The 10,368-nt window shown below is 36.0% G+C and overlaps 1 protein-coding gene across 7 annotated transcripts; it reads left to right on the forward strand.

Annotated features, from left to right (window-relative positions):
* The first annotated feature begins 1,795 nt into the window (after positions 1–1,795).
* LOC120089197 (coatomer subunit alpha-1-like) lies at positions 1,796–8,060 on the forward strand. Of its 7 annotated transcripts, none has more exons than XR_016523919.1 (6): positions 1,829–2,089; positions 2,444–2,670; positions 3,452–3,946; positions 4,246–7,296; positions 7,502–7,588; positions 7,694–8,060. XR_016523919.1 is itself a non-coding variant. In XM_090305991.1 (5 exons), the coding sequence occupies exons 3-5, from the start codon at positions 3,245–3,247 to the stop codon at positions 7,200–7,202; spliced, it is 3,477 nt and encodes a 1,158-aa protein (XP_090162117.1). In that variant the 5' UTR covers positions 1,835–2,089; positions 2,444–2,670; positions 3,114–3,244; the 3' UTR covers positions 7,203–7,487. The 7 variants fall into 7 exon arrangements, 3 of the variants coding, with proteins under 3 accessions (XP_090162115.1, XP_090162117.1, XP_090162118.1); XR_016523920.1 differs by having other exon boundaries at positions 7,537–7,588; positions 7,694–7,761; XR_016523917.1 differs by having other exon boundaries at positions 7,502–8,060.
* Positions 8,061–10,368: the final 2,308 nt, after the last annotated feature.

Here is a 10,368-nt window from a genome sequence, read left to right on the forward strand (position 1 = left end):
GTATATGTGTATGTTGTAGAGCCATGATGTTGAGGTTTATATGTATGTCATAGATTCATATAGTGATGATTATGATGTTGAGATTGTGCAAATGTCCTTACTGATTAGTTAGATGCCCATTAGATTTTGTGTTTCCTTCGAGATTTACCAGTTTGTATCTCCTTCGGGATTCACCAGTTTGTATCTCCTTTGGGATTCACCAGTTTGTATCTCCTTCGGGATTCACCAGTTTGTGTCTCCTTCGAGATTCACCAGTTTATATCTCCTTCGGGATTCAGCAGATGTAGTGGACATACTTAACTACAGTAGGATATGACTTAGTTTCCTTCTTGTTTCATGTGCATATGTGTCCGATGAGGACTAGAGCAGTTTATATATTTCACCAGATGTGGGTATCTAAAGGACATAGATGCCCAGCTTGACCCCAGTAGTGGGGTACTTACTGATTATTTTATACTTATTCTTTCTCATGTTGTTATTTCAGGTAAGAGTAGAGATGCACCGGCGATGGACAAGCGGAATTCGTGATCGAGCTACTAGGACTAGTTTTTATGCTTCCGCATCATGAGATTTAAAGTTCTTTTCATGTTTCTCTTAACTTTTAGTTTTGATGTTTAAAACTTACGTTTAAGAATCGTTTTTCAGACTTATTTATTGTCCTTTATGATTTATGGGTACCCTACTATTGTTTTAGTATTTGAATTTAATGAAAGCCTTTTGAACTTACCTTATTTAATTAGTATTTATTTCGCCATAACCGAGTGTCGTTTTGAGTTCCATGCATGCATGTATTTAGTAATGGCCTAACTTAAGTCCTAGGGGGTTGAGTCGTTACATTTTATATATCTTTTAATATGAATAAGTTTGACCCAATATACTGTTCAACCCACCTTTCAATTATTTTTAAAATATATATAGTAATAATATTGATACAAAAAAATGCATGTAAAGGAGATTTCTTCAAAAGTATGAAAATTGCTCTCCTCATACACGAAAACAATAATCGACAAGGAACTTAACAAGGTGCGTTTGATACATATAGCACAATATATTCGATATATACTTGAATTTTTTAGAAATAAATTAGGATATGTTTGATAAGTCCATGAATAAACAAATTGAAAGGGTGAATAAACAATTTGTAACTATATACTGATATGTGATGGATAATTACATTTTTCAGTATATTTAAAAGAAGTAAGGACGATGAAAAAATAAAAGGATCAATTATGTATTTTTTTTTTTCAAAAAGAAGTAAAAAATAAGTTAGAATGATAAAAGTATTGCCCTCCTCGATAATGTGCAACACCAAATGGGAAAAAACATTCGCAAAAACGTGGGTGTTACACTAATCTATTATACAGCCTAGACAACACTCAATAAAAATGTATCTTGCAACATTCTTTTTGTAATTGCAATGAATAATAGTTTTAAAACTAATAATTAAGTGTATAGCAACATTTTTAAAGAATTGCAAACATAGCAAAAGTTAGAAGTACAGACTTCTATTAGCAATATAATCTATCACTAGAATGTGGAATATAGATTAATTTTAAAATTTGAAACTTAAATTAATTTAATTTTAAATGTAAAATTTTAATTGATTCAATCCACAAACATACGAGCTATAGATTTAAGATTAAAAGACCATGTTGGCCTCTGGATGATTCATCGAGGTTGAAGGTTCAATCTACATCGTGTACTAAAATAATAATAATAAATAATAATGAGTATTTGTTTTTTCATGTTAGTTTCTATCTCTAAAATAGAATTGTTTTAATTATTTTTTAATTGTAACAAAGAAATAAATTCGACATCTCTATTTTTTTTTTTCAATCTTACTCAAAATATTTGTAGGAGGCTGACACTCGAGGGCCAGATCCAGGAGAAGACTACGAGCCCTCCTTCGTTGTCAGATTTTTTTTCCTCTCATTCACAAATCGTCATCTTACGCTCTCTCAATCTCTCCATTTCCCAGTTCATTTGCGTCTTTCTTTTCATTTTACGCTTTCTTTTCTTGTGCTGGAGTGCTGATTGTGGATGCAATTCTGGGATTTTGTTCATTTCTTACATTCTGATCGGATCTGAGGTACAATTGCGATGAATTTCTTGCAAATGACGCTGTTTTTTGTTCCAAGTCTGTGATCTGCCGCCAATTTGCATGGTTAGGTTTAGAAATGAATACTGTTTGGTTGCTTGGAAGTTGGCGTGAATTCTACTTGAAGAACTTAATGTCTGGAATTCGAATTGCGGGTTACTCGTTTTGAATTTCGTGTAATGTAATAGGGAACCGTGTGGTGTGGCGGGTTTTGCTTTTGTTTGCTTTAGTGGTAATTTTGTCTGCTTAGTGGAATTGTGTGATCCGGGGGTGGAGTTTGGGACTTGGGTGTGGGCGATTAAGGGCAATCTGTTTTGGGCGTTAATGCGACGTGTTTTGCTGCAGAATTCTTTGGGTGAATAAGATGCTGACGAAGTTTGAAACCAAGAGTAATAGAGTCAAAGGATTGAGTTTCCACAGTAAGAGGCCATGGATCCTTGCAAGTCTTCACAGCGGAGTGATCCAGCTATGGGATTACCGGATGGGCACGCTTATTGATAGATTTGATGAGCATGAGGGGCCTGTTCGTGGTGTTCACTTTCATAAGTCTCAGCCTCTTTTTGTGTCTGGAGGTTTCGTCCTTCCTTTTATTTATTTATTATTTTCTTTTTATTTTGGCTGTAGAACTGTAATTGATTAGTTCTATTACTTGACCAATGATTGATATTCTTACTTATGGTTTCTGAAATTATCCCAAATTGATGTAGAGGTTCAGCTTATCCTTTTGCAGTGGAGTGCTTTCTTTTGTATAGTTAGTTTTGGTTGGCTCCTTCTTTGAGTGTCTTTTAGTACGCCTTTGTATATCCTATCATGTTTCTCAATGAAAATTTTTCTTCTCATGAAAAGAATGTAGAGGTACCCAGTTTATGCACGTAGTAGAATTTTGATGTTGATATATGTTATATACCTTTGTTATCAGTTTTTGGAACTATCCAAGTTAATTGACAGACCTCGAATTTTGTTTCTCCAACTAGTTTCTGAAAGATTTTGTCCCTTTCTCTGCTGTTCTTTGCAGGTAATTTTCCTACTCATTTGTTGAAATGATTAAATATGGGAAAATTGAATACTTTACCTATTTGCATCTGCTTCATGCATGGACATTGATGTAAAGCTTGATATGTTAAGAATGAGAATGATGGTTCATAAATGACCGTGGAGGTTGATAATTTCGGTATGAACTGAAAAACAGAAATCCATGGCATGCCTATTTTTCAAAAGGAGGAACAGAATAGTTTGCACCTTTCAATTGCATTGTTTATCTGGGGGGTTACTGATTTAAATCATGTCATTGCAAGCAATTTTTATCTATGAGATTAGTTGTGTTAAAATACTGATGGTTTTCCTTTTTTCTAGGGGATGATTATAAGATTAAAGTGTGGAACTACAAGACTCATAGGTGTCTATTTACTCTTCTTGGACATCTTGATTATATACGTACTGTGCAATTTCACCATGAGTATCCATGGATTGTGAGTGCTAGTGACGATCAGACTATTCGTATATGGAACTGGCAGTCACGTACATGTATCTCTGTGTTGACGGGCCACAATCACTATGTAATGTGTGCTTCATTCCACCCTAAGGAAGATCTTGTTGTGTCAGCTTCCCTTGATCAGACCGTTCGTGTTTGGGACATTGGTGCCTTGAGGAAGAAGACCGTATCACCAGCAGATGATGTCTTGCGGTTGAGTCAAATGAATGCTGATCTATTTGGTGGAGTTGATGCTGTTGTTAAATATGTCTTGGAAGGTCATGATCGAGGGGTTAATTGGGCAGCATTCCATCCAACCCTGCCGTTGATAGTGTCAGGGGCTGATGATCGACAGGTGAAATTGTGGCGAATGAACGGTACTTAACTATGAACATGTGCTTTCTCCATAGAGTTTAATTATTAGCTTGTATTGATTACTTTTGAGAGTCTGTTTAGTTGAGTCACAGGGAGTGGCTTGGACAAGGTTTTGAAATTTATTGAGTAATTTGGAATCACTATGTCATATACTCCTCTTGGTTTATCTCACCCATCATGACCAAAACAAAAATAGAAGGAAATGGGTTAAAAGTTGCTAGTAAGCCTTATCAATGCAACATCTCGCATAGAACAGGATAATTAGTTACTTTTATTGCTAACTTAATCATTTTTATTGCAGACACCAAAGCGTGGGAAGTGGACACACTAAGGGGGCACATGAATAATGTTTCATGTGTGATGTTCCATGCCAAACAAGATATAATTGTTTCCAATTCCGAGGACAAAAGTATTCGTATTTGGGATGCTACAAAGCGAACTGGACTTCAGACCTTTCGTAGGGAGCATGATAGATTTTGGATTCTTTCTGCTCATCCCGAGATGAATTTGTTGGCAGCAGGGCATGACAGTGGCATGATTGTCTTTAAGCTGGAGAGAGAAAGACCGGCCTTTGCTATTAGTGGCGATTCTCTATTTTATGTGAAGGACCGCTTTTTGCGCCTCTATGAGTTCTCCACTCAAAAAGATTCACAGATCATCCCAATTCGAAGGCCTGGTTCCACTAGCTTGAATCAGAGCCCAAGGACCCTTTCATTTAGCCCTACAGAAAACACAATTCTTATATGCTCAGATCTGGATGGGGGGTGTTATGAATTTTACACCATACCTAAGGATAGCTTTGGTAGAAGTGATACCTTCCAAGATGCAAAGAGGGGACTTGGAGGATCAGCAGTGTTTGTGGCTCGAAATAGGTTTGCCGTGCTCGATAAAAGTCACAACCAAATCTTGTTAAAAAATCTTAAGAATGAGGTTGTTAAGAAGGTCCCTATTCCCATTACTGCAGATGCGATATTTTATGCTGGAACTGGTAATTTGTTGTGCCGAGCAGAGGATAGAATTGTTATATATGATCTTCAACAGAGAATTATTCTTGGTGATCTTCAAACCCCTTTTGTTAGGTACGTTGTTTGGTCCAATGACATGGAGAGTGTTGCATTGCTTAGCAAACATGCAATTATTATTGCTAATAAGAAGCTTGTTCACCAGTGCACACTTCATGAGACAATTCGCGTAAAGAGTGGAGCATGGGATGATAATGGGGTTTTTATCTACACAACCCTAAACCACATTAAGTATTGCCTCCCGAATGGAGATAGTGGTATAATCAGAACCCTCGATGTTCCAATATATATTACAAAGGTTTCTGGGAATACTCTTTTTTGCTTGGATAGGGATGGAACAGTTCGATCGTTAATTATTGATGCAACAGAATACATATTCAAACTCTCTCTCTTGAAGAAGAGATTTGACCATGTCATGAGCATGATAAGGAACTCGCAGCTCTGTGGGCAAGCAATGATTGCATATTTGCAACAAAAGGGATTTCCTGAAGTTGCACTTCACTTTGTGAAAGATGAGAGAACCAGGTTCAATTTGGCTCTCGAGAGTGGAAACATTCAGATTGCAGTTGCATCTGCTACAGCAATTGATGAGAAAGATCATTGGTATAGGCTGGGTGTGGAGGCTCTTCGCCAAGGCAATGCAGGCATTGTGGAATACGCCTACCAGAAGACAAAAAATTTTGAGAGGTTATCATTCCTTTATCTCATAACTGGTAACACAGCAAAACTGTCCAAGATGTTAAAGATCGCCGAAGTTAAGAATGATGTCATGGGTCAATTTCACAATGCTCTATATCTTGGTGATGTTCGCGAGCGCGTAAAGATCTTGGAGAATGTTGGCCACTTACCTCTTGCATACATCACAGCATCAACCCACGGTTTACATGATGTAGCTGAAAGGCTAGCTGCTGAATTGGGAGATGATATTCCATCTTTACCAGAAGGCAAGACCTCATCCCTTCTCTTGCCTCCTACTCCAGTCATGTGTGGTGGTGATTGGCCACTTCTGAGAGTCATGAAAGGAATATTTGAAGGTGGGCTGGATAATGTGGGTGCGGGTCGTGCTGATGAAGATGATGATGAGGTCGCAGATGGTGATTGGGGTGAGGAGCTGGATGTGGTTGATGTCGATGGCTTACAGAATGGGGATGTGGCAGCAATTTTAGAGGATGGGGAAGGTGCAGAAGAAAATGAGGAAGAAGGGGGATGGGACCTTGAAGATTTGGAGCTTCCACCTGAAGTTGACACTCCAAAAGTATCAGTCAGCTCTCGCAATTCAGTTTTTGTGGCTCCAACTCCTGGCCTGCCTGCCAACCAGGCTTGGATACAGAGGTCGTCCCTTGCTGCAGAACATGCTGCTGCTGGTAATTTTGATACTGCAATGCGGTTGCTTAACAGGCAACTAGGAATTAAAAACTTTGCTCCTTTGAGACCCATATTCCTCGATCTTCATGCTGGGAGTCAAACCTATCTTCGTGCTTTTTCATCCACTCCCATAATATCGTTAGCAGTTGAACGAGGATTCAGTGAATCTAGTAATGCAAATGCAAAAGGATCTCCTGCACTTATATACAGTTTCACTCAGTTGGAGGAGAAGCTTAAAGCTGGTTACAAGGCCACAACATCAGGGAAGTTTTCTGAGGCTCTTCGTTTTTTTCTTACTATTCTTCATACCATTCCTCTGATTGTTGTCGAGTCTAGGAGGGAAGTTGATGAGGTAAAGGAGTTAATTATTATCGTTAAAGAGTATGTTTTGGGTTTGCAAATGGAACTGAAGAGGAGGGAACTCAAGGACAATCCAGTACGTCAAATGGAGCTTGCAGCCTATTTTACGCACTGCAACCTTCAGTTGCCACATTTGAGGCTTGCTCTATTAAACGCTATGACTGTCTGTTACAAGGCTAAGAACCTTGCCTGTGCGGCAAACTTCGCTCGCAGACTTCTTGAGACTAATCCTTCAACTGAGAATCAAGCTAAGACAGCCAGGCAAGTGCTGCAGGCTGCAGAGAGGAACATGACAGATGCCTCCCAACTGAATTATGACTTTAGAAACCCATTCGTGATCTGTGGTGCAACTTATGTGCCAATTTACCGAGGTCAGAAGGATGTTTCTTGCCCATACTGTAGTTCCAGGTTTGTACCAGGTCAGGAAGGGCAAATTTGCTCTGTTTGTGATCTTGCTGTTATTGGAGCAGATGCGTCTGGTTTACTTTGTTCTCCCACTCAAAATCGATGATCAAACTCTGGGAATTATATCTTTCTCAATGACCTCACTTATCTCTTGAAGAGCAGGAGCTTTGTTGTTGAGTATTCACGTCTCCTTGTGGAAGGTAAATGAAAGTGATGGAGTAGAACAGTTAGCGAAGCTACCTTGATAACAATTTCGGTTGTCTGCTACCCAAGTATTCTTGTTTCTTTTTGTTTAGTTGATTGTGATATCACTGTAATAAAGTTCAGAATTTTGGAATAGGCTATTCATGTTAGGTATGATGAGATCAAATACAGGAGGACTTTATATGAATTGATTGTTTGCAGGGATGACATGACATCTTACAGGTTAATGCATGCAGGACCCTTGCTCCAATTTTCGTTGTCTGTAAAGCGGCCAGAGCTTCTTCCTTGGTAAGAGATGAACATGTCTGTGAGCTTCCTTTTGCTTATCTGTTCTCTTGCAACTCTCTTTCCAGAACTTGACTTTTAAACATGTGTTGGGTTCTTTGATTATAGTCCTTGGTTGTAGAGAAGTGTACTTCTTACGAGTACGTTCAATAGTACCGTGTCTGTAGTTCTAAAGAGGCGTATTTGTTATGAGGATGGTGGGTCTAGTCTCGTGGCTCGTGTTGTTCGTGCCAAGGCATGGTGAGATTTGAGGTGTGGTATTGAAGCGGCGAGAGACATGACGTGAAGAACCTAATAGACATAAAATTGAAAGTTGTGAGTTGAGTTTTGAAGTGTGGAATTAAGAGATTTGAGTTTGGGGTGCAGAATTGTTTAATCTAAGTTAAAAAGTCCGTTTTTGGAGTGTTGAGTTGAGTTCTGAAGTCGGATGTAAGTTGCAATTTTTTTAACCTAAATAATATATATTTTTAAAATATGGAATGTCTTTTTTTGTGCAACATAGATTTGGTTCGTATCAGTTAGTTCCCTTTATTTTGCAACATCAAGTTGATTATCGAAAAAAAAAAAATTCAACATCCGAAGTCCACGTGAAGTTATTTTTGCCTCAAAACATGAATTTGTGTTTATTTTAAGATTTCAAGTTGAAATTGTCAATTAAGAAAATAGATAGGCAGATGGTTGTGTGTGCAAAAACAAACTAAAGGCAATGAAATCAAAGAGGAACTCAATTTGGAGAATGTCACATTTCATGCAATTACAATTTTGACTCAAACTTTGGCATAGTGAATCGATTCAATACATATTTGACTCTCTATGATGGATCTTTAGGAGTTTAAGTCATAAGAACACAATCCAAGGTCCTAAAAAAAACAAATTTTGCCTAAAACTTTTCCTCTATTGCTTTTATAAAACCAAGCTTTACCCAACTCTATCTAGACTAATAATGGAATTAAACTCAATAAAAACAAAACATGCTATGGGAATGAGCAAAGTTACTTCTTGTGCATGAAAGACATGTTCTCCTTTGGTGTATTTGAATACCAATAAAGGGTTTTAGCTCATAATGGAACAAAAAAAAAAAAAAAAAAAAAAACAAATTTTGAAGAGAAAAACATATTAGAAAAGAAAAGAGAGAATGAAAAACATCAATTATGAACTTGTACTAAAAGAAAGTACAAAACTTGTTCTTGAGAGGAACTTAGTAAAATCGTAAAGAAATATGAAGGAAAATATGAAATAACTGAATCCACGGTGCTAGAATAGTAAATTGCAGAAATTGATATACAAAAAAAAAAAAGCAAAGAACTCGACCCGAGAGATTACTACAACTTCCTTCAATCAATCCATATTTCTCTTTCAAGGACAGTTGGATCTTAACGCCATAAATCTTTTGATACGGGTGATCAAAAAAGCAATAGCAAGAATTCGAGAGGATTACAGGACTACAAGAATTGAAAATTTATGGAAAAACAGAAAACTGTGCACTTAAACAAAGTTTTGCACTTTCTTTGAGGAATTCTTCGTGTTTTGAGTCCTTGATTTCATGTCTCGTTTATAGCCGATATTCCTTTTGCTTATTTGAAGATCTATCCAACTGCCTTGCAATCTTGCAATGCAATTGCATCAGATCACGAAGAATTCCTCAATTTTGTTAAAAACCCCCTAGTAATTCTTAACATATACATATCTATATCTGAAGAAGAGATGACGAAAAAATCGCTCATTTCAATGAAATTATCAATTATTCAATTTGATTTCTAACATTTTTCTCTAAATTAATACCTGAGTTATTTTCAAATAAAGTCATATATTTTCTTCTTTTTTTTTTTTTTTTTTTTTTTAGAATTATATATGATTTCTTTTAAATTATAAAAAATGTCCTTGAACATTGTACTTTGTGTAAAAAAATACCATGAACTTTCAAAAGTTTCAAAAATACTCTTTAACTTTTCAAAAGACTTCAAAGTTTCTCTTATCTTAGTTTTGGATGGAAATCGTTAGAGTTTCGTTTCAAAAATACCTCTGAAATTTTAAAGTTTCAAAAGTACTTTTCAATTTTTAAAAAAAGATCTAAAAAAATACTCTCGTTGTTAATAAATGAACAAAAACTATTAATATCTCGTTGCAAAAATAACTCTAAATTAGAAAAAGTCTAAAAATGATCCTACTATTAGTATAGTGATACATATGTTTGAAGTTTTCTTGAGTTAAAAAGGAATTGATTGTAAAACGAATTGTATGGATATCCTTATTGTTTCCATATAGGCATTTCATTTTTCTCTCTCTTTTTTTTTTTTTTTTTTTTTCCAATTCTTACTCCAATTTTCTCAACAACCAAAATAGAAATCAAATTTTAAGTTAAAACATAAAATCTCACAAAATCCTAAAATCAAATTCTCCCTTAAAATATAGGATTGTTTTCGAATATAGTAAAATGAACCAAAATATTTACAAATATAGCAAAATGTCATTGTCTATCAACGATTGATACCAATAGACACTGATAGACATCTATCAACGTCTTTCAGAGTTTTGCCATTTAAAATAATTTCCTTAAAATATACCAAAACAATAAATGGTCAAATAAAAAATGCATTTGACTATTAGCACACACTCAACTACTGATAACTTGTAGAAATACAAATTATTGTTCTCTCAAAGTTGGAACAATTAAGATTAAAATGATGAAAACGCATTCATAATAAAGAAAAAAACGCATGAAATTGCATTTATGTGAAACTCATGCAAAAGTACCCTTTAAGTAAAAATTGCATCACTGACAC

The sequence above is a fragment of the Benincasa hispida genome, chromosome 10 (assembly GCF_027475165.1).
Source record: "Benincasa hispida cultivar pf3 chromosome 10, pf3_genome.v1.1, whole genome shotgun sequence".
NCBI lineage: Eukaryota > Viridiplantae > Streptophyta > Magnoliopsida > Cucurbitales > Cucurbitaceae > Benincasa > Benincasa hispida.

Coding starts and splice junctions, on each gene's coding strand:
- LOC120089197 (XM_090305989.1), top strand. CDS start 2,463: ATGCTGACGAAGTTTGAAACCAAGAGTAATAGAGTCAAAGGATTGAGT. Junction 2,671..3,451: donor GCCTCTTTTTGTGTCTGGAG/GTTTCGTCCTTC, acceptor CCTTTTTTCTAG/GGGATGATTATAAGATTAAA. Junction 3,947..4,245: donor GAAATTGTGGCGAATGAACG/GTACTTAACTAT, acceptor TTTTTATTGCAG/ACACCAAAGCGTGGGAAGTG.